Here is a 24756-nt window from a genome sequence, read left to right on the forward strand (position 1 = left end):
GCCAGCAATCTTCCAGCCACTACATCAAATCCGAGGGTGGCTGTTTGGTGCCAGGGCCATCTGCTCAGCACCTGACTGATAACTCCCGTCCGCAATCTACCACTCATGGCCAGCATTCATATGAGAGCCATGCTTCCACGAGGAACATCATCGAGCAGACCATCGGGGTGCTAAAGCTGCCTTGACCGCTCAGGAGGCACCCTCCAGTACTTGCTGGAGCGGCTGTCCCATTTTGTGGTGGTCTCCTGCATGCTCCCCAGCTTGGCCATCATGTAGGCACAGTCCTTGGCACCACGGGTTCCGGAACCACCTCAGGAGGGGGAGGAGGAAGGGAGGAGGCAGGCGGCAGAACCTCGTTCCGGACGGATTGTCCGTGAGCGCCTCATCAGACTCCGGATCCAGTGCATGAAACCCCAGATCCCTGTTACTCACAACTTCTCCATCTCACCATCCCTCTGTCACAGAACATCACAGAATTCTTCTAGGCACAAAGCTGAAATGAGAGCCACCACAAAACAAACATTCCAAACATAATTTATACATTTTTCAAATACAAATCAAACTAACAACATCAACTAATCAGCTTTACATATTCTCTTAGTGCCTGTCTTTTATGTTGCTTTTCCTGCTGCAGAATGGTTGGTGAAAAGCTGCTGACTTTCCATGGGGAAGACTATAGATGGCCTTGCAGGACGACCTCGAGCAGCTCTGGGCCGAGAAGGCCCAGTTGTAGATTGCACCACCTCGGCATGAGCGGCAGCAGTCTGGGCTGGCTGGCTGACAGGTAGCAGCAAGGGCAATGGCGGAGTGGCAGTGGTGGGATTAGGGATGCTGTCATCCTGAGAGAGGACAGCGGGTCCTTGCTCCATGAAGCCACTGCCACTCCCCCGGGGTGGTGCCTCAGTATTCCTAGCCATCTGTTGGGGAACAGATTGCTGGAGTTCTGTGAGACCCTGCAAGCCCCTTTCCAGACTCGTAAACCCAGCCATGAGGGCAGCAGTCTGAGCTACTACTGCACACTGAGACGTTGGGTCGCTTCCGCCTGTACTGCCATGGAATCTGCGACTTCGCCCATCACACGTGGCATCACGGTTGGGTCCACAAGGTCTCTAATGGAGTTGCCCATCATTTCCATCCTGGAAATCACAGGCTCCAAGCTCCGCACAAATCCCTGTGCAATGTTGGAGCCGGACTCCTCTATGCTCCTTGACACTGACAAAAGGCTCTCTGGCAGGCCTGCCATTGCACCAAACATTCTGTGTGCATGCCCTTCGCCCTTCTTCTGAAGGCTGTCCTATCGAGGTCATCATCTGAGTCTTGAGCAGCAGAACTCATGCATGAACTCGCCCTCTGTGGAGCTGGCCCCCGAGCTACCCTTTCCCCTGGCCTGGCCGCAGTCCACTCGTGCTCAGTGACTCACCACGTGCAGATCGCGCCTCTATACTATCCTCTAATGTACGAGCAGTGCCATTTTCTGAGCTGGTGTCTGTGAGTGTCAGATGCAGTGCAGGTGTGTCTTCTCCTCGAATACTGTCCTCCTCCATCAGTTCGGGGACAGGCTGGCCAGGTTGGAGTTCTTGGGTATCTGAAAGGAGACAGACACAAGGGTCATGTTGGGGTGAGGGAAGGGTGGGGGAAAGCAAGATATTCATGCATACACCATCAGCAACTTGTAAGTGTGAAGAGATTGTGGGATGAGGGGTAAGTGCGATGTGAGAAGAAGGATTAGGTTTGAGCATACTATCATCATCAGCAATGCTTTCAACTTCCCCGCTCACCACGCATTCTGTGACTACCAATTATGTCCAGAACTGCTTCCTCCAGCTCAGTGAGGTTCTTAAGTCTGGCTTGCCCTCCATCACTCCATCCAGCAGTTGTGTGCCACCTTTGACTACAAAAGAAGTCTGTCAGTGAGTGTGGTGCAATGTAGTTGGGTGATGTGCCTGCCATGGTTAAATAGCTGGGAGTGTGTGCAAGTGAGTCTTGCAGCAGTGGTAAGTGTATGAGGGTGAACTGAAGCTATGATTGTGAGGTATGAGTGGTGATTGCTAGAGATTGTTGGTAGGTGAGTGATGAGGATGTGGTACATTGAGCAGTGTGTGAGGCTTGTGGTGCGCATGGTGGAATACGGCACTTGATGCATTCACTCACGTTGACCACACGTGTGAGGTAATTAAACTTTTTGCGGCACTGGATCCAGGTCCTCGGAACAACATTCATCGCAGTGATGGCTTGCGCAATCTCCTCCCACAACTTTCTCGTATTCAGTCATGAAGGCCTCCTGCCCCCCTGTGGGTGGAGGACCTCACGGCGTCTTTATACCCCTAGGACCAAGGACTCCATCTGAAAATCTTCTTGCCCTTTCCCTTGGCAGTTGGGCATGGCTTTGTTCAGAGTGACAATGAGATGCTACTGCAACAGAGCATCTCCCCTTTAACTAGTGCAGGGAGCCTAGGTCAAACTTTATTGGTTAATAGACTGCTCTTGATATTGCTCCCCCTGTTCAGAGCTAAGCCAATCAGCAGCACGTTTAGCGATGAGATCAACGCTGCAACCATTATAATGAGCAGGCAGCATGAATTTTGCATGCTGCCTGCACCACTTTGAAGAGCTGCAGACACAGAACCTGCGTGATGCCCGCACCCGTTTTTGGACCTTATCCAATTTTTAGGCCTTGGATGCTCGCATCATTGTGGCAGACTGACAAATCATGCTTTGTACTGACTGCACAGGTGTAGTTGCTTACACAGTGTAAATTCAGCAACAATAGAAGCTTTTCTACAGCCAAGTAATGCCCTTGGTCTTGAATAAAAATAATGGCCTAGAAATTTTGGTCGGAGGCATACCTCCAGAGTACATCTTTGACCGATGAAACAATTACGAAAGTACCTCCTGTGCTAGCTGTGAAGAGTTGTGGGCCCAAAATTCAGTACCGCTGGAAAGCTGGTAGCTCCCCCCACCTTTTTGTGACCATTAGTGCCGAAAAACTTTCATGGCTGGGCCACCCCATATTCAGCTCCAAAAGTGAACAAATGGATTCCAGCACTAATGAACCCTTCCAAAGTAGATTTTTCAGCTTTTTAAAGGCCGTGGTTTGCAGCAAGGCCCTGAGGGGGGAAGGAGGTTAGAAGGATGACTGGTGTAAGAGATGCAAGGAGAGCCAACAGGTTCTCTGATATGGAGCTGGAGATACTGATGGACGGTGTGGAGGACAGAAGAATAATACTGTTTCCTGACATGGGGAGACCTGGCAGACCGCCAGTACATAATTCATGGAGGGAAATTGCAGGGGAGGTGTCAGGCACCTCCATATATGTGAGGACGCACCCTCCCAGGAGGGTACCGGCCAATCTGCACCCGGCCCTTCCAGGGTGGCGATGGGTCGATGCCTCCTAGCTCTGGGGCGACGGGGATCCTCCTCCTCCTCCTCCTCAGGTGGTACTGCTGGCTCGACCTCCAGCGGCTGTCCCCTCCTGATGGCCAGGTTGTGCAGTATGCAGCAGACCGCGACGATGATGGAGACCCGTTGAGGAGAGTACTGCAAGGTGCCACCAGAGCGGTCCAGGCACTGGAACCTCTGCTTAAGGATGCCTATGCACTGCTCGATGATGCATCTGATGGCACAATGAGCGTCATTGTATGCATGCTCTGGCGCTGTCCTGGGGTTCCACAGAGGAGTGGGCAGCCAAGTGGACATGGGATATCCCTTGTCCCCAAGCAGCCAACTGCAATCCTGATTCGGGCCGGTGAAGACGACGGGCACACTGGTCTGGCGCAGAATGAACGAATCACGGCTGCTGCCTCCCTTGCCCGCTGCCTGTTTGCATGGTGCCTTCTCCTGCGTGCCACCCTGCTTCTGAGCAGGTGTACCAGGTGTTGCCTTCCCAACACTCCTCCCATCCTCAGGGTGAACCCTGCCAAGCAGGACTCTGCAGCCCACAGGACCCCACTAAAGAATCAGACCTGAAAGTTGTACAAAAGTATGTGAAAACCTCTGAGCAGCACAAAGCCGGTTTAATGGAGCCAAAACAATTAATAAAACTATTTAAAAAGCAAAATACTGCAGATGGTGCAATCTGACATAAAAACAACATTCCAGCGCTGTTGCGTTCGAGCACCGGCTCAAATACCTCGCGGGTGCACTGCCTGAAGAACTCCTACCTTTTTGGAGCTAAAAATCCCTGTCCTGGCCACTTTCCGGCGGCCCACATGCCGCAGACCTCAACGCTGCAAACTTACCTTTATAGCGGCTTCACCCTGCCGTTTCCAACAGAAATGAGCACCGCTCAAACCCCGCCCCCCCCCCCCCCCCCCCTCACCCCGAGCTGAATATGGCTCGGGGAGGGACTAGTACCCGACTGCGGCGGCCGATCGATTTTTTCGGCCGACCAATTGTTGGTCGGATGGTTCGGAAGCGTACCTGGGATCATGTGGGCCCAGTCCTCCAATCACAAAGGAGAATTCCATTGCAGTCATTTACGAAGGGAATCTCCTAATGATATGCAATGGAATCCCCAAATCTAATAATTATACAATTTACCGAAATGGAATTTTATTTATAAGTACCATCATTGCACCAACCTCAATAAAAATTGAATTTTTTTGCTAATTTTAAACATCGTTATACCTGTATATAACTGCATAAACTCAATTAATGCAATTTGTGTGCATAATTTTGGATCTGAAAATGTTTAATTTAAGCCTTAGATATCCTCTGTTTGCATCAACCGTAAGACTTGCGTGGGCAATCGCTGGTCAGTCGCTGGTCAAATAGCCCAACTCTGTGCCAGCGATTGCTTTTTCGGGGCCCCCGCAGATGGCCTGTCAAGGCGTACGTTGACGGGCCGCAAGTTCCGAATTTCGCGCACTAAACAAGCGCATGCAGAAATCCAAAACTTGTGGGGCATTTCAAAGGGAATATGACAGCATACCACAAACAACGCAATTTCGGGTCCTTTGTCTATTTAGATAAAACTGGGATCAACATCAGGCTCCGATTCAATGGCTGCTCACTTATGTTTCTACGTGTCCAGAACCAAAGTTATTTTTATTTTGCAATACTTTTGTAATGTTTTTTTCTTCTTCACATAGCCGTAACTTCAACAAAAATAAATTAAAATGCAAATGTTTCACATTTTGTAACTAGGAACTCTTGGTCTTGGAAACCAGAAACTGCTGACAACATAACCCTTCTAAATGAATAATTAGTGTCAAGGGGAAACCTTTGGCAAACCCACACTAGATGCACACCTTCTACAATGTAAAGGTAATCAATCATCCATCTTCAAGAGCTGAGATTTATAATCACTGGGAAATAGCTTTAAAAGCATACTAACAATTGACTTACCGTAAAGTGGATCTGGCATCCGCCCATTATGTAATCTAAAAAGGAATATATCCTGTGCAGCTTCAAAACACAAAATTGCATAGTTAGTCCAGCTGAAGTCAACCATTTCAATACATGTGCAACACAATGACTCATAGCCTGGCAACTTCCCTGAAAAAAGGATCAATCTGTTACATGATTAGTAATTGTCATTTACACACATTAGACTATGTCTTGCTAACTGATAGCTTTTTATTTTAATGATGTTAAATGCTCACACTGAAGAGTCTGAGGAAGCTGCATTCCTTGACGGAAATGAGCAACAATTTCCTTAAAAGCTTATTTTGAAGAATGAATTTAAAGGTTTGGATCCAGCAGCAGCCCACAGTGAGGCCTGTGCAGAAGTCTTGCCTCATTATAACTCTCAATTTGAATGTTATCACAGTTAGAACCTCCAGACTTGTGTGAATCCAGGTTTGCCCAGCCAAAAGTTGTGATTATAGCTGAGGGAGTCTGTTTAAGTGGACTTGTTCACCATTAACTTCTCTTTTACACTGGCTCCGACTGATTTTCTGGTGACTGTGGAGCCTGGGTAAAGTAACATAAATTAACTCGGACAATCACACTGAGTAGAAACTCATCCTTGCTGCCTGTTGAAATGACATCTTACTCTCTGCATAATTTTAAAAGCTGCTCGTAAAAATACAGAACACGGATGGTGAAAATCACAGACTGTTGAATAAATGTGTTTCATAGTCTTTCTCAGTCTTTCACTCCTTAATTCAGTGTTTTATTCTTAACGAAGCAGCATTTGAAGACACATTGGAAATTTCACACGCGATGCAAATGAGACATTCTGATTTTCGAGTTTTACTTTTTTTCCTGAATTCAGATCAGAAAACTGAGTGAAATCAGCTGCAAACAAATCCATGCATTTTCACATGAAAAATAAAGCAGAATGTTCATTATCGGAAAACTTGAGTTTAATTGGGAAAACCAGTTTGGAAGGAACAAAAATATGTCAAGTAAATAATCAGCCCTGAAAATCTACAGAGCCATTTTTACCAGGTGCTGTGTCTTGCAGGTGGACTTCCATCGCCACACACATTGGATATGAGCAAGAACGGAAGAATTTGGGGCAGATTTTCGGCTCCCTCTCTGCTCCGTTTTTCGGTCCCAGAGTGGCGGCTTTGACGGGGGCGAGGTGTTTTGGCCAGGTGGTCAGCCCCCAGCGCCCCACAGTGATCCTTGGGTCCGGTTTAGCAACAGCACCACCCGGAAGAGCCGTACCGCTGTGCAACGCCCCTGGTTGCAACACCGACGCGAGTTTTGACTCTTGCCCGACCCGTACGCCCTGAAGCACACTCCGCAGTGAACGCCTGGGGAATCAGGCAGTGAAACGATACTGGCAGCGGAGAGGTAAGTAATGGACTACTAAGGTAAGTGTGATTGTTTTTTCTTTTAATTTTTTTTTGCAATTTGTGTTGTGGTAGTGCGGGCAACGTTTTGGGAATGTTTTTGTGGCTTTTTTTTTAGGTTTTCCTCCCGCAGGCGTCTCTCGGAGCGCTCCCGGCCTGGCTCTTTAGCCAGGAGTTTCCCATGCTAGTGTCCAAGAGAGGTGTACATTGCCTCCCCCTTAGCCTGACTCAGGGCCCAGCCGCCCAATGTTACTTACTGAGGCGCAAACTTTACCCCTCCACCGCCATTACCGTCTCAAAAACATCAAAGCCAATAATCCAGCCCATTGAATTTATATTGTGCCTTTTCCGTACTCAAGATGTCCCAAAGCACTGCATAGCCAATGAGTCACTTTTGAACTGTCATCACTGGTTTTGTAGGAAAAAGTCAATTTCGAGATTGTACCATGCATAAATCAAGGTTACTCCAAGTTTATACCATTCCTGTGTACCTTACCTTACAATCTTTCAGAATGACAGTTCCAGAATTCTTATAATGTCTCTTTTTTGCTTTGTATTTTGGATTAACACAGTCCCAAAGGACCTGATAAAGAGACAAACCCCCAGTCAGATTACTAAATCATAACATAAGCCAATCTAACACTCATAACACATCCTCTGTAATTCTAAGTAAATACATTTTGAATTGTCGTGTGATGTGCCTTTGAGTTTAGAAATGTATGCTGACAAAATGGTTGCCATGCACACAAAAACAGGCAATGTGTTACTTGAAGTGGGAAGGAAACTCATTTACATATTCACTGTGCATGGCATCAAGTCAAACAAAGCAAACAGCAGTGGGGAAACCATTAACAGTTTGATCATGCAGCAGCTGGTGGAACAGGAGTTCAGCCCTTGATCACTGCAAGAACATGATGAGCAATAATTAGATGCTGAATTCAGCACTTTATCTGTTATTCTCAATCCCAGTCCGGGAGACAGCCGGTTTCCATTACACAAATAATGGCCCGGAATTTCCTATCAAAGTAACAGTGGGGCTAATGGCTCTCACCGTTATTTGTGAGAAAAGGGTACAGCAACTTCAGCTGAATGGCAGGCAGCAGTTAAACTCAAAAATCCCAAAGTTGCTATCTGAGTTGCACCGCTCCGCCATTAGCTTTGTGAAAACGGTATCTTGTTCCCTGCCTCACCATTGAAATGAATTGTGATAGGTCCTTACTATACAGTATAAATGCACCTCGCCCATGCTTGAGAGAAGGTCAGTCTGTGACCTGTCCTTTATGCCTTAGCACTCAAGTGATTGAAGGTGGGTGGAGCTTCCCCTTTTGTACCTGAAGGCCCAGGTTAGGAGTGTCTCCCACCTAGTGGTCATTGTTCTCACAGTGTACAACTTAGGTCAGATTATACATGGGTTACAATGCTGGTTGAATACATGACATCACCTCCCCCCAAAAATCTTATTGGGATCACAGGTTGAGTCTCTCTGGTGGTTTACGCTCTCTTGTAGAGCGCCTGAGTTGGGGCTCCGGTTGTTGGGTGCTGGCCTGAGTGTCTGCTGTTTGTGGTGCCTCAGGCCTATCCAGACTGCCCACAGTGATTGGGCTCTCCTCCCTTTGGTTCCGGTGTTCGGTCACCTGTGGTGGAGTGAACTCTACATCGTGTTCTTCCTCTGCTTCTTCCATGGGGTTGCTGAACCTCCTTTTTGTTTGATCCATGTGTTTGCGGCAGATTTGTCCATTGGTAAGTTTAACTACCAGAATCCTATTTCCCTCTTTGGCAATCACGGTGCCTGCGAGCCATTTGGGCCCTGCAGCGTAGTTGAGGACAAAAACAGGATCATTTACATCAATACATCGCGCCCTCGCATTCCTGTTATGGTAGTCATATTGTGGCTGGCGCCTGCTCTCGACAATTTCTTTCATAGTAGGGTGTATAAGGGATAGCCGGGTTTTGAGCGTCCTTTTCATTAGCAGCTCTGCAGGTGGAACCACTGTGAGCGAGTGTGGTCGGGATCTATAGGTCAACAGGAGGCATGATAAGCATCTTTGTAGGGAAACCCCTTGGATTCTGAGCATCCCCTGTTTGATTATCTGCACTGCTCGTTCTGCCTGGCTGTTTGAGGCCGGCTTGAACGGTGCCGTTCTGACATGGTTAATTCCATTGCCTGCCATGAAGTCCTGGAATTCAGTGCTTGTGAAGCACGGGCCATTGTCGCTGACCAAGACGTCCGGTAGACCGTGGGTGGCGAACATTGCCCGTAGACTTTCTACCATGGCAGAGGATGTGCTTGAATTTAAAATGTCACACTCGATCCATTTGTAGTAGGCATCTACTACAACCAAAAACATTTTTCCCATGAAAGGACCTGCATAGTCCACATGGATTCGTGACCATGGCCAGGGGCTAAGGGGGGCTTCCCTGCGCGCATTGCCCAGCTGGGCACACGTGTTGCACCTGCGAACACAAAGTTCCAGATCTGCGTCTATCCCTGGCCACCAAACGTGTGACCTGGCAATTGCCTTCATCATGACAATGCCCAGATGCTCATTGTGGAGTTCTCTGATGAACACCTCTCTGTCCATCTGGGGCATGACTACGCGGTTTCCCCACAGTAGGCAATCGGCCTGAATCAAGAGTTCATCCCTGCGCCTGTGAAATGGTTTAAATTCCTCAGGGCATGCCCTGTACGTGGCTGCCCAGTCCCCATTCAGGACACATTTCTTGACTAGAGACAATAGCGGGTCTCTATTTGTCCAGACTTTAATCTGACGGGCTGTCACGAGTGAGCCTTCGCTTCCAAAAGCTTCAACAGCGATGACCATCTCAACAGCCCCTTCAGTGGTGGATGGTGGGAGCCTGCTGAGTGCATCGGCGCAGTTTTCGGTGCCCTGTCTGTGCCGAATTGTATAGTCATAGGCGGCTAACGTGAGTGCCCACCTCTGTATGCGGGCCGATGCGTTTGCATTTATGGCCTTGTTTTCGGCCAAAAGGGACGTTAGGGGTTTGTGATCTGTCTCCAGCTCAAATTTCCTGCCAAACAGGTACTGGTGCATTTTCTTTACAGCATATACACATGCGAGCACCTCCTCTTCTACCATCCCGTAACCCTTTCTGCCTGGGACAGACTCCTGGAGGCATAAGCTACCGGCTGTAACTGACCCTTGACATTGACATGCTGCAACACACACCCGACACCATAGGATGACGCATCGCACGTTAACACACATTTCTTCCATTGGTCGTATAGTGTTAACAGAGTGTTGGAACATAACAAATTGCGTGCTTTATTAAAAGCCCTTTACTGCCTGTCCCTCCAGACCCATTCGCGACCTTTGCGTAGGAGCACGTGTAGCGGCTCTAGCAGCGTGCTCAATTTGGGAAGAAAGTTACCAAAATAGTTCAGGAGCCCCAGGAACGAACGCAGCTCCGTCGTGTTACGGGGTCTGGGTGCTCTCTGGATCGCTTCCGTCTTGGATGCAGTAGGGCTGATCCCCAGGAATTCTACCTCTGGAGCTAGGAAGATGCACTTCGCCTTTTTCAGTCGCAGCCCTACCCGGTCCAGTCTGCGTAGCACCTCCTCCAGGTTGTGGAGGTGTTCTTCAGTATCGTAACCCGTGATGAGGATGTCGTCCTGAAAAACCACCGTCCCTGGAATCGACTTGAGGAGGCTTTCCATATTTCGTTGGAAGATCGCGGCGGCCAAGCGAATCCCGAACGGACATCTGTTGTACTCAAATAACCCCTTGTGTGTTGTAATGGTGGTCAGCTTCTTCGACTCACTCGCCAGCTCCTGGGTCAGGTAAGCTGAGGTCAGGTCCAATTTTGAAAAAAGTTTGCCACCGGATAGCGTCGCAAAGAGGTCCTCCGCTCTCGGTAGCAGGTACTGGTCTTGGAGTGACACCCTATTGATGGTGGCCTTGTAATCACCACATATCCTGACCGACCCATCCGCCTTGAGCACAATCGGGCTCGCCCAGTCACTGAATTCGACTGGCGAGATGATGCCTTCCCTCAGCAGGCGGTCCAATTCGCCTTCTATCTTTTCCCGCATCACGTACAGCACCGCTCTGGCCTTGTGGTGTACTGGCCTGGCGTCCGGGTTTATGTGAATCACTACCTTGGCCCCCATGAAAGTGCTGATGCCGGGTTGAAATAATGAGTCAAATTTGTCCAGGATCTGTGAGCATGATACTCGCTCCACAGAGGAAATTGCATTGACATCGCCCCATTTCCAGTTCATGACAGCAAGCCAACTCCTCCCCAGTAATGCAGGACCGTCCCCTGGGACAATCCAGAGTGGCAACCTGTTCTTCGAATCTTTGTGGGTCATGATTACCGTGGCGCTGCCTAGCACCGGAATGATCTGCTTTGTGTAAGTCCGTAGCTGTGCGTCAATCGGCGATAATTTTGGCCTCCTGGTCTTGGATGCCCACAACTTTTCGAACTGTTTGATACCCATCAGGGACTGGCTGGCCCCCGTGTCTAGCTCCATTGATACTGGGATGCCATTGAGGAGCACTTTCATCATTATCGGTGGCGTCCTGGTGTATGACATGTATACGTGCTCCACATAAACTCACTGAACTTCAGCTTCCAACGATTTCCCCCAGCGTTCATTTCTGCAATTTCTGCAGGTATTTTGCTCATCTCTGCAAACTCCGGCTGAGTGTGTGCCTCCACGCCTCCAACATGAGCTGTTGTTGGAAACAAAAGGGCCCTTGCCAGTCGATTGTCCCTGACTGCCTCTGTGACTGTCCTTGAATGCGCCATTAACAGGTGTTGATGACCCCATTACTGGCCGCATTGTCCCTTGCAATGGCGTGAATCGCCGTTCAACTTGCCATTGTCTCTGTTGAACTCCCTCTCTGGGTTCGGCTACATGTTGGGGCATGCCTGATTGCCCTTGTCTGCCTGGAGAACTGTGTGCTGCTTTAACAATGTTGAATCTCTGTCCCAACCATTCCTTAACACAGTACCTCTCGTCTGTTCTGCTAGTGGCCATGCTCGCATGGTTTAAATCCCAGTTTCTCGTCGCCATTGATAGGTCCTTACTATACAGTATAAATGCACACGAGGCCCATGCTTGAGAGAAGGTCAGTCTGTGACCTGTCCTTTATTCCTTAGCACTCAAGTGATGAAGGTGGGTGGAGCTTCCCCTTTTGTACCTGAAGGCCCAGGTTAGGAGTGTCTCCCACCTAGTGGTCATTGTTCTCACAGTGTACAACTTAGGTCAGATTATACATGGGTTACAATGCTGGTTGAATACATGACAAATTGAATGGTGTGACGTTGCAGTATTTGTGCCGTAGATACAAACCTAACTCGACACAGAAAGTGACATTTTATCCGTTCCAGTCTAATTAACATTTATCACGTCGCTAAAAGGCTACTAAGGTTTTTCTTTACTTTTCCTTTCTGTCTCTTTTTTTTCTCTCTGTTTTACTCCAATTTTTCTTTCCCTCTATTTATTAATTTTTCTGTACCTGATTTGACTTTGAATTTACCCACTCTAATTTGCATTTCCTTCTCAGTCCTTGCGCTGTTTATTTCACAATCCTTCAATCGGATTGGTTAAGGAGCTTCACAGTTGGTCACTCAGGTCCCAGGCACCTGGTTTCTCTCGCTGTGACATTATCAGCTCGCACTTTCAGCAACTTGACATGCCAAATATTTAAAAACCTGAGCACGCAAGGGCAAGTCTAATGAACGGCAATGCCGTTCGATGCCCTGCTACAGCAAAATCTGGGCCATGATATGCTCCTGCATGGCAATGAAATCAATCCACAGCACAACACCAGGGACATAAAAAGACACAAGCTTAGGACTTGTGGTTAGCATTTTTATACCAGGAACATTGCATGGCCATGAACTGAAGAAATTAAGGAATTCCTATATTTAGAAGAAAACACTTTAATGAGATAAGAAAAATACCAGCAAGTCATTCTAACCCAGAATCGCAAGAACTGCCATTGCATTGTCCCAGCTAAATATCAATTGGGCGTCTCATGACCCTGTATAAACAAAACAGCAGGCTTACTGCAAGGCAACTGGTGCTCAGCTCCACTGCAATGAAAACAGCGTTGATTTCCTTCATTAGCTTTAATAATTTAGTCCTTTCTGTAATATCTCGGGTGTCATTTTTATTACCTCGAATAATTATATATAAGTACACTTTAAATGATTCTAATGCATTGTCATCAAGTCCCTTGAAAGCATCACACATAAAGTATAATTGTACACAACAAAGTATTTGTAGATCAGAACCAATGACCATATTAACTCCTGCGCTGAATTCGTATTATTCCCATATTGATATCCCGATGGACAGCGTATAGTTATAGTTAGAGGGAGCAGTGTGCGGTGGCCTGGCCCGGAAATCGGCGCGGTCCCGGCCTGCAAAACCATCAGCAGGACGGGCCATTAGAGAGGGAGGCGTGTGGCGGCATACCACTGCAGGAGAGCAACAGCTGACTGCAGTGTGGGCAGGTACAGCAGGAGCGGCGAGGTCAGGTCAAAGGAGCGGCAAGAGTTCATAGAGGGATATGATCGGGGCCCAGGAGAGGAGAGTGTTCGGGGTCCAGAAGAGGCGAGGGCCCAGGGGCAGCACGGGCCAGCTCACACTGCAATACGTGTGCACACTAGGTCCATGCAACAGAGCTGGTCTCCAGTCGTCTTGGTTAATCCTTGCCACTGGACCAAAACCTAGCTCTATCAAGCCCGTGTGGTGGCCACCACACGTTAAAAAAATCCACACATAGGCATCTTCCACCCTTCAAGATGTAGTTCAGAATCTGGAATATTAGGTCCTTCATTGAAACACCTGTGAACTCATCCCTTTTCGGCGTGGAAGCAGGTCATCCTCGTTTTGAGGGACTGCCTACGATGATGACCATTTCAACAGAGCTTGGCTTATTGCACAAACTGACAAAGGAAACTGAATACTTTCAAATGTTATTCCTTGGTATAAATCTCAATTACATTATCTCTAGCTTATCAGGAAAAGGACAAAACAGCAATAACAACTACTTGCATTTATATAGCATCTTTAATGTAGCAAAATGTCCCAACGTGCTTCACAGCAGCATTATCAAACAAACTTTGTCACCAAGCCACATAAGGATATATTAGGACAGGCAAGAGGTAGGTTTTAAGGACTATCGAAAAGGAGAGAGAGGTAGAGAGGTTTAGATCAAGAATTCCAGAGCTTTGGTCCTCAGTAGCTGAAGGCATGGCCACGAATGGTGGCGCGATTAAAATTGTGGATGTGCAAGAGGCCAGAATTTGAGGAGGGCAGAAATCTCGGAGGGTTGTAGGGCTGGAAGAGGTTATAGAGATAGGAATCGTGGTAGATCAGCCAACATTATCCTTGAACAGAAGCTTGTTACGTGGATTGGTGATACTTAGGGGGGAAAATTCAGGTCGTATGTAGTTAGCACCCCCAGAGGCGTTAATGGGGCACAAACAACTTTTCGTCCGGGCGCGATGACACGACCAACTCAACGAAATTCCACGGGAATTTAGCGGTGGAGCTAACCAATAGCGCCCCACCTCTACCGGTAAGTGACCCGGGCCGCTGCCCCGGCGATGACAACGTCATGACCGTGCGCAGCAACCCATTTTCACCCCAGAGCGAAAATTCAGTAGTGCCCCATGAAGCTGCTGCAGCCCGCTCGAGGAGTGAAAACGAAAGGGGAGACATTTTTCTAATGGCTGACTTACCGGCCGCGGCCTTCTTCACAGCAGATCGCGGGGTCCGTGCCGCGATCTTGCAGCCCGGCGCACCGCTTGAATTCCGGGTTGCTGCCACAGCATCCCACTCCGTGGTGGTCTAGCAATGGCCCCTTCCCCCTCCTGCAGAGTTGGCAGTTTGGCCCTCCCCTTTAATAGAAGGGGCGGGTCCTGTCTTCCCGCCAGCGCTACGCGAAAAATGCGTGTTGCTTTGCGCCCCATTCCTGTTCCCGCCACCGAGAGTAAGTGGAGCGCGGGATTTTCCGCTCCACTTCCTCTCAGGACCAGTAAACCCAATATAGCTCACGGAGCAGAACTTCTGTGCCTGGCGCAGGAAGTCCTGCCTCGTAGCTGTTGCCGCCCCCCAACTGGGGCGGTATGCAATTTTGCCCCATCAAAAGCTGAATAATGACAACTAATCAGAACACTGAAGGACACAGTAAAAGCTGACAATTCACTTATGCAGTGTATCTAGGCACCTTTAGTAATGACTCCACGAGGCAGGGTATGGTACTTAAACTGTGCAGACCTGCAGTCCTTTATTAGCAGCTCCTGAGTGCCGACAACAAGCTGTGTGTTCCTTTTTATACTGGGTTACCTGCCGTGTGCAGGTTGTGGTGAGGGTTGTGTGGTTGCCAGGTGTGACCCCTGTGCTTAAGGCTGGCCTCGTACGTTTCCCCTCCCTCACACACAGACCAAGTGGGTGTCACTGTTGTGGGATTCCTCGTGGAGGTAGCCACGGCAGCAGTGGGTGGGGTGTATACACTGTGATGTGGGTAGTTGTGGGGTGGTGGGCAGGGCCACAAGACTGGATGGGCTCCTTGTCCACCAATGGGGATAAGGGTCAGGTCATCCCAGGGTTTGCCAGGGAAGCCGGAGGGTATTGGCCTCATGCTTCTGGTGTTGGCCCTGGTGGCCAGGGGCTGTAGGGCTGGTCTGGTAACCCCTGGGTCTCCAGCAACAGCACCCTCTAGTGTACCGGTAAGGTGTGTACCGGTAAGGTGTGTACAGTACAAGGGTACATTCAATGTAGCATACAGTGTTACAGACATCACACAGTGAACAGGCATGCCTACACAACAACTTACATCCATTGTTTCCAAGAAGCTCGCCATGACCCCAGCCCTGTTTCTTGGGTTTGGGGTCAGTACATATTGATGGTAGGCTTGCAGCGGGATGGCCACCAGCAAGATACCGGCATTGCTGCAGCGGAACCACCACTGCCGAGGGCCGAAGATTAAATAAAGGGCCCATGGGGCCCTGCAGACTAGGCCAAGTCAGGCACTGATGGTCTCATCTGGGTCTTCGGTGGCTGGCAGATGAGGTATTGTGATGAGTTGGAGGGGAAGCTGCTGTATGGCCCTCTCTCTCCATTTGGAGCCAATTTTAAGATCAGATGTTAAAATGGACACAAAATCATGGGGAGCGCACCAATATCTGTTTCCAGTGGCCAAGGCTCCCTGCTGGAACGTGGGATCATAAAAGTGAGCCTGAAATATCCATATGCTAATATTCGCACCACATACAAGGCCCAGTTTTACTACAAGCTGCATATATATCATACAGGCATTCGGTCCATAAATTCTGAGCAAAGAGCAGCACTAAACCAACGAATAGATCAGGCGTTCCATACCGCGTCTGAAGATGTTGGTCTTTGTTTTAAAATGCATCTATCTTGTGGCAGAGTGCCTTTAAATATAATCACATTGCTACACAGTAATGAAATCGGACCCTTTGCCTTATTATTCATAAATCATAGTATAGTATCTTCTCAGAGCTTCATGATTCAGTATCATTTACCTTGTTTTCTCCCATTGCCTTCCGCATTTGCTCAAATGTTGTGTAAAACTCTCCAATGAAGTCATGTTTTCCACTGGTATCATAATCCCAGACTAAGCACTGGAAAAACAGAACATCTATTGAATACAGGGTGCTGCTTTGCTCATTTACCTCTGCATCTTAAAAATGGACAGTGGAATTAAAGAGAGAAGCTTCCAGCTGGGGGCCAGTGACTAGTAGAATTCACTGTACCCATCCTTCATACAATTCATGGACAAGGCTACATTGCATACTATAAAATATATTGGCAATACTTTGAAGGAAATTGATAGCATCCAAAATGATCTGGACAAATTATTCAATGGGCTAAGGAATAGCAAATAAAAGGAAATTAATGCATATGGGTACATGAAATTTGAGTCCTGCAGACTGGCCATTCAGTCTGTTGAGCCCATGCCGACTCTCTGCAAGAGCACTTCAACTAGTCCCACCCCCCGCCCTTTCCCTGTAGCCCTGCAACTTTTTTTTCTTCAGGTACTTACCAATTCCCTTTTGAAAGCCACGGTTGAGTCTGCCTCCACCACCCTTCAGGCAGTGCATTCCAGATCCTAACCACTCGCTGCGTAAAAAAAGTTTTTCCCTATGTCGCCTTTAGTTCTTCTGTCAATCACCTTAAATCTGTGTCCTCTGGTTTTCAACTATTGCGCCAATGGGGACAGTTATTCTCTGTCTACTCTGTCCAGACCCCACATGATTTTAAACAACGCTATCAAATCTCCTCTCAACCTTCTCTGCTCTAACTACAACAATTGTACAACCCTGTGTGGCATAAGAATAAAAAAGGAAAGGTGGCTCAACCGTGGCTAACAAGGGGAAATTAGGGAAAGTGTTAAATCCAAGGAACAGGCATATAAATTGGCCAGAAAAAGCAGCAAACCTGAGGACTGGGAGAAATTTAGAATTCAGCAGAGGAGGACAAAGGGTTTAATTAGGAGGGGGAAAATAGAGTATGAGAGGAAGCTTGCAGGGAACATAAAAACTGACTGCAAAAGCTTCTACAGATATGTGAAGAGAAAAAAATTAGTGAAGACTAATGTAGGTCCCTTGCAGTCATAATCAGGTGAATTCATAATGGGGAATGAGGAAATCACAGACTAATTGAACAAATACTTTGGTTCTGTCTTCACTAAGGAAGACACAAATAACCTCCCGAAAATACAAGGGGACCGAGGATCTAGCAAGAAGGGGGAACTGAGGGAAATCCTTATCAGTCAGGAAATGGTGTTAGGGAAATTGAAGGGATTGAAGGTCAATAAATCCCCAGGGCCTGATAGTCTGCATCCCAGAGTTCTTAAGGAAGTGGCCATAGAAATAGCAGATGCATTGGTGGTCATTTTCCAACATTCCATGGACTCTGGATCAGTTCCTATGGATTGGAAGGTAGCTAATGTAACCCCAATTTTTAAAAAAGGAGGGAGAGAGAAAACAGGGAATTATAGAAGGTTAGCCTGACATCAGTGGTGGGGAAAATGCTGGAATCAATTATTATAGATGTAATAGCAGCGCATCTGGAAAGCAGTGACAGGATCAGTCCAAGCAGCATGGATTTATGAAAGGGAAATCATGCTTGACAAATCTTCTAGAGTTTTTTGAGGATGTAACTAGTAGAGTGGATAAGGGAGAACCAGTGGATTTGGTGTATTTGGACTTTCAAAAGGCTTTTGACATGGTCCCACACAAGAGATTAGTGTGCAAAATTAAGGCACATGGTATTGGGGGTAATGTATTGATGTGGATAGAGAACTCGTTGGCAGACAGGAAGCAAAGAGTGGGAATAAACGGGTCCTTTTCAAAATGGCAGGCAATGACTAGTGGGGTGCCGCAGGGTTCAATGCTGGGACCCCAGCTATTTATAATATACATTAATGATTTAAATGAAGGAATTGAATGTAATATTTCCAAGTTTGCAGATGACACTAAGCTGGGTGGCAGTGCGAGCTGTGAGGAGGATGCTAAATGGCTGCAGGGGGACTTGGACAGTTTGGTGAATGGGCAAATGCATGGCAGATGCAGTATAATGTGGATAAATGTAAGGTTATCCACTTTGGTGGCAAAAACAGGAAGGGAGATTATTATCTGAATGGTGACAGATTAGTAAAAGAGGAAGTGCAAAGAGACCTGGGTGTCAGGGTACATCAGTCACTGAAGGTAGGCATGCAGGTCCAGCAGGCAGTAAAGAAAGCAAATGGCATGCTGGCCTTCATAGCGAGGGGATTTGAATATAGGAGCAGGGAGGTCTTACTGCAGTTGTACAGGGCCTTGGTGAGACCACACCTTGAGTATTGTGTGTAGTTTTGGTCTCCTAATCTGAGGGAAGACATGCTTGCTATTGAGGGAGTGCAGCGAAGGTTCACCAAACGATTCCCGGGATGGCAGGACTGACATATGAGGAAAGACTGGATCGGCTAGACTTATACTCACTGGAATTTAGAAGAATGAGAGGGGATCTCATAGAAACTTATAAAATTCTGATGGGACTGGACAGGTTAGATGCAGGTAGAATGTTCCTGATGTTGTGGAAGTCCAGAGCCAGGGGTCACAGTCTAAAGATAAGGGGTAAGCCATACAGGACCAAGATGAGGAGAAACTTTTTCACCCAGAGAGTTGTGAACCTGTGGAATTCTCTGCCACAGAAAGTTGTTGGGTCCAGTTCGTTGGACATATTCAAGAGGGAGTTAGATGTGGCCCTTAAGGCTAAAGGGATCAGGGGATATGGAGAGAAAGCAGGAAAGGAGTACTGAGGTTGCATGATCAGCTATGATCATATTGAATGGCGGTGCAGGCTCAAATGGCCGAATGGCCGACTCCTGCACCTATTTTCAATGTTTCTATGTTTCTAAGGAGAACAACCCCAACTTCTCCAGTCTCTGCAGGTAACTGAAGTCCCTCAACCCTGGAATCATTATTGTAAATCTTTTCTGCATCCTCTCTAAGGTCTTCACATCCTTCCAGAATTAGACATAATACTCCAGTTGATGCCGAACCAGTATTTTATAAAGGTTCATCCTATCTTCCTTGTTTTTGCACTCTATTTATAAAGCCCAGGATCCCATATGCTTTTTAACTGCTTTGTAAACCTGCCCTGCCACTTTCAATGATTTGTGCACATATACCCCTAGGTCTCTCTGTTCCTGCACCCATTTTAGAATTGTACCCTTTAGTTTATATTGCCTCTCCTCATTCTTCCTACCAAAATGTATCACTTTGCACTTTTCTGTGTTAAATTTCATCGTTTGTGCCCATTCCAACAGCTGTCTCTGTATTGGCGCTCCCAATTCCTACCTGAAGCAGCTGCTGCTTTGCTCTGTGATCAGATCCTTCTGCACGCTACAGGTAGGAATTCTTAATCTCATGAAATGCCAGATCAGAAATTCCAACGTGCAAGATTCTGGAATTCCCATCCTCAAGGCTTGGCAAAGTCCGATCCTGGAGCGAAGCAGCAGAATCAGGTAGGAGCCTGAGGCAGCAACATTAATAAACCGGGACAAGCAGAGAGTTGTGAACCTGTGGAATTCGGGAGGGAATGGGAAATCATGCCTCCGTGAACTGGGAGACGGGAAAAGATTGGCAGTGAATGAAAGAAAATACCCAATAGTGTTGATTAAGTTGTAAACTCCCTCAAGAACATGCTCCCATTATTATATAAAACAAGCTAAATTGGAACACTTGGAAACTCAGGGATACCATCACCAACACAATGCGAGTTGACCGATGGGGCTCAACAGAGGAATTGCAGTTCGGGATCGTGGGGGGAAAGCCTAGTGTCGGGAAGCCCCAAGGCTTCCTTGCGGGGCCCAGAGGTACAGGCCTGTTCCTCCTAGCCCACAAGGAACCAAATAACAAACATTTTAAATAATCTTGTTGGACCTCTTCTGGCTGCTGTTTCTGCCAGGTTTGAGTTGTCAGGGAAGCCATTACTGCTCCCCTGCTCAAGCTTGAGGTTAAAATAGCAGTTCAGGCCCTAATGATGTCATCGGAGCACAATCTGCATATTTAAAGTGGACTCTGCTGGCTGGCCAGGTATCCTTGTCACAGATCAGGTTGGAAAAGAGATCCGAATGCTCCGTGCATTGTTAAACAAAGAGGAAATTTAGCAAGCTGGTAATTAAGACATAGCGGTCTTATCTGGCTCGATGGGAAAGTTAATGTGACACTAGAGTGTTTAGGTGGCTGTTCAGATTAATGAATACAGAACAAAGGAAATTTGGGAATTTGCACAGACGAACATCACACAGAAATTCAGTTATTTGAATAATCAAGTACAATTACAATGTGGAAAGATCAAAAAAAAGTATTTGGACTCAGAGATATGGATAATCTAGTTATTGATTGAACAAGTCTGACTATATTCCATATTCTCATTTTACCAAATACTTTTCTTTCAAAATGCCAACGAAAAGGAATAATATTTATCATTCTTTTAATATACTACTTTTTATTATTAATAGTATTTACCTAATACAAACTAGAGCCATTAAAAAGCTAAAGCAGAGAAATTACTGTTTCTGATAACTTGTTTTAGTAGACAATTGGATTAATGTTTGCATCAAAATAGTAAGCAGCAAAATATCTCACAATTATAGGAAGCCCATTGATAGCACCAACTGTAATTTCTAGGCTGATATCTACAACTGTTTCATTAAGCCCTAAAGCAGGAGGTATAGGGAGAGTCTGAGGCAATACCTTGTGGAAGTTGTACAAATTACGTAAGTTCTACAGAAATTAATTTCTTGTCAAGAATGGACATGTCGTGTGTGGGATGGTGGGCTTAAAAAATAAAGATAGAAGGGGGAGAAATTCCGTATTTCTGACTTTTGGCTGGTTTTCTGGCTTGACAGATCGCCGCATCTCGGGGAGGACATTCCCACAGCAGAGATTGGGCTATTTGCCCATCTCTTGCCCAGCGAATGTCCTTCAAACTCTTGCACCTGGTAAAAGAAGGCACATTAGCCTACTTTTACCAGCATAAGAGTTTTAACACTTACAAAAACATATAAAGATAAAAAAATTTAAAGACATTTTAATGTTAAAAACCCTGCCCACTAAGGTAACTTTCTTTTAAACCATAATTAAAACTTATTTTTTTTAAATCGGCAAATATTTTTTTTTCAAAAATCTTTATATCAACTTTAATTTCTATAATGTATTTGTGTGAGGTGTTTTTTTATTTTTTTATGTAGTGTTGGGTGTTTGGGGGTGTTTCTCATTCATAGTAATAGGAGTTTCGGATTTACGAAACTCCTATTACTATGAATGAGAAAATACTTTACCTTGATTGGGTGTCCAGGCCCACGTGACTCCTACAGATGTCCCAAAGGAACGCGTTCCATTGTGCAAGAAGAGGAGGCCTCAGGACCGAGATCTCTGGTGGATGCAGCAGGAAAAGGTAGATGCGAAGCTTTTTAACTATTTTCTGGTGAGCGCCTACGGGAAGTAGAGGACCAATTTCCGGGCCAATATGTTTACCTTGATATAATGAGGTAGATTTTTAACTTGCTATTGATTTCAATGGGAAATATAAAAAGCTGATATGTTTTATAATGGGCAATATATAATCTGCAATGTTAGTTTTACACCCGTGCAACAAGTCGAAAATCTACTTCAATGTATTGCGGACTACTGTTGATCCTGATTCAGTACTGTCAGATGTCAGCAAGAGAAATAAGTTGCAAGGAAATAATTAGGATTAACCTAACTTTTGTCCAGGTATAGTTAACATGGTGAGTTTACAAAAACAAACAATAATAATACAGGCATCTCTCGATTATCCGGGTCCCTCGGGGATTGGGCTATGCCGGGTAAACGATTTCTCTGTTAGAGCGAGTTGACATTACAGTTAATGCTTACAGTACTGCAGGTGTGCTCTAACCCATAGCTGTAGCGTATCTTCTAATCCTTGAATTCTAGTCCTCTAGATCTAAAGACCATTAGGCTTGTTGATTACTTCTTGTAATTTTCGTGGCATTTTAATGAATTATGAGAGGCAGTGGACCTGTCTGTGAGCAGCAGCGGGAGCTAAGGCAAGGCAGAGCGCTTAAAAGCAAAGTTCAACAGGCAACATTCGAAAGGAACATCAGAGTTTCAAAGTGACGTCACACACACGGAATTTTAAATGCCGTTACAACGGTTTCCTGTTGCATCTGTGTGCGGATAATCGAGAGTTGCCTGTACATTCTGTTCTGAACACTGTCTTCAGTTGTACCATGCATCATGTTATGTGTTAATTTGGCTGATCATGTAGAAGTCAGCATTCTACACCAATCTGTACCTTTAGCTGTCTCTTTTCATCACAACTACAAAGTGAGCTCAGAGAAACTTTAAAGGCCTCCCAGACAGGATTCAAGTTGTTCTTGATAACCTAGAGAAGCAAAGAAACCTCTCAATATCTCACTGAGTACTAGTCAAATTTGCCATACAAATCAAAAGCAAGGGGTACTTACTGTGTGCGGTTCTGATGGCTCCATTGTAACACTGCCGATCTAGCCATAACAATTATTTTAAACAATATTTTACATGAGCGTGTGAACCAACTGGTTAAAAACAATGCCGAGAGTTACTTCTACCCTTGCTCTAGAAAACTAGTCAATTCTTGCTCAATGATTAATTGGTTGGCCGCAGAATTAAATTCACTTTTCATTACTATTCATGCTCCACGAACTCAAACTGAATTATTGGTAGAATTTTGTTTTGTCAAAATTCTTTCATATTTAAACTATAACAAGTGATTTGCCAATTAAAAAATTATAGCGATTAGTTTCATCGTTTACAATGAGTTGGTTAATGCACTCATATAAAATTCCTATATATCCTATTACCTAGTTTATTTTAAATAGGTTATTAACTCTTAAATAACACACATTTTACATGCACACAAGTTTTTAAAGATCTGCAGATTTAAAGGGAAATACAGAAAGAAGTGTTTTAGAATCATTGAAAGATCACAGCACAGTAGGAGGCCATTCAGCCCATTATGCTTGTGCCGGCTCTTTGAAAGAGCTATCCAATTAGTTTCATTCCCCTGCCCTTTGCCCATAGCCCTGCACATTTTCCCCTTCAAGTATTTATCCAATTCCATTTTGAAAGTTATTATTGAATCTGCTTCCACCAACCTTTCAGGCAATGCATTCCAGATCATAAGTCGCTGTGTAAAAACATGTCTCCTCATCTCAACATTTTAATTGCCTCCCCTTGCCATGTTGGGCTGGTATAAATTCTACGAACTCACCTTTCTGTATTTCCCTTTAAAATCTGAAGACAGCACTGCACATTTTAACTAGATTTGAAAAAATATTCCAACAGTTATGTAAATGCATATCCTAAGCTGACACAAATTGCAAACTGAATTATTCTTCATGTCAAAAAATGATAATAAGCCGTTTGGAAAATGATTTAGTTCTGTTATTGACAGCTTTGATAAGGACTGCCATACATAATCATCTAAAATGGAGTCTTTTTAGACTAGTAGTAGAATTAATTCATTTGCCTTTGCAGCTCCCCTACTTCATAAGTGGGGAATTAAAGGGATTTAATTATTATTCTGGCAACAAAAGTGATGCACATTACACCAGACTGCTAGGTTTGAGTGACAAGTGCACTAAAATTTCTTTGTTAGTGTCATTATTTTGCAGCCTTGTTAACATCAAAGTAGTCTCTATCACTGTAGAATTTGTCTTTCTGGGTTTAAATTATGAAATGTAATGCCTGTTTTGTTAAATGTTTTGTCCAACACTATTTAATTGTAGAAAGCTTGTTTGTTCCAGTTATGTGAGAGATTTTGCACAGCAAAGGTACACAGATTTGAATTTGTAAAAAGTGATGAAAGTGCTCCAGACCTCAACAAAATGTATAAGATCACTAATAATGAGACTCTTTTGAAGGAGACTCAGGGCTAAACTTTCCTATCATTTTCGGCGGGTTCTCGGCGATTTTCTTGGCGGTACAGTTCTTTTTCCGCCCAGCGAAAGTTTCCCCAGTGTTTTTTGGTGGTATCGCCCAAATCAGAAAACGCCCGCCGGGACCAAACAGCCAACATGAGAAAATCGCTATGGCGTAAGTTTAGCTTCAATGGAAGCCCGTCCAGATCGCTGAGGGAACCGCCCTGTGGAAGCTGCTTTGACAGGGTGGTAGGCGAGTACTCTGCAAAAAAAGGTAAGTTAAAGGTTCTTTATATATTTTTTTTTAAATTTTAAACGCCGATTAGGTGTAAAAGTGTCTTGGGAATGCTTTTTACCGTTGTATTTTTTTTTAGTGAAAATTTTTTTTTCCAAGTTTTCCCCCCTCCCTCGGCCCAACCACAGCCTCGGATTAAATTTTTTAAAAACCGCCCGTTTTACTTAGTTTCCCCTTAACCACCGAGAAAACTGCCGAGAATAAAGGTGGTTTCCTATAGATCGCTACAGCGTTGCGCCAGGATAGCACCAACAAAACCATTGATCAAACTGTCGA

At 45.8% G+C, this 24756-nt stretch overlaps 1 protein-coding gene across 1 annotated transcript in view; it reads right to left on the minus strand.

The window, feature by feature from the left end:
* The window catches only part of cpne7 (copine VII), a 224295-nt gene that overhangs the window by 27477 nt on the left and 172062 nt on the right, over positions 1-24756 (minus strand). Inside the window, exons 6-9 of the mRNA XM_070896982.1 lie at positions 22580-22669; positions 16273-16371; positions 7241-7327; positions 5348-5407 (exon numbers count right to left, since the gene is read on the minus strand). Coding sequence (XP_070753083.1) covers positions 5348-5407; positions 7241-7327; positions 16273-16371; positions 22580-22669 — 336 coding nt within the window. The remainder of the gene's footprint in view (positions 1-5347; positions 5408-7240; positions 7328-16272; positions 16372-22579; positions 22670-24756) is intronic.

The sequence above is a fragment of the Pristiophorus japonicus genome, chromosome 13 (assembly GCF_044704955.1).
Source record: "Pristiophorus japonicus isolate sPriJap1 chromosome 13, sPriJap1.hap1, whole genome shotgun sequence".
NCBI lineage: Eukaryota > Metazoa > Chordata > Chondrichthyes > Pristiophoridae > Pristiophorus > Pristiophorus japonicus.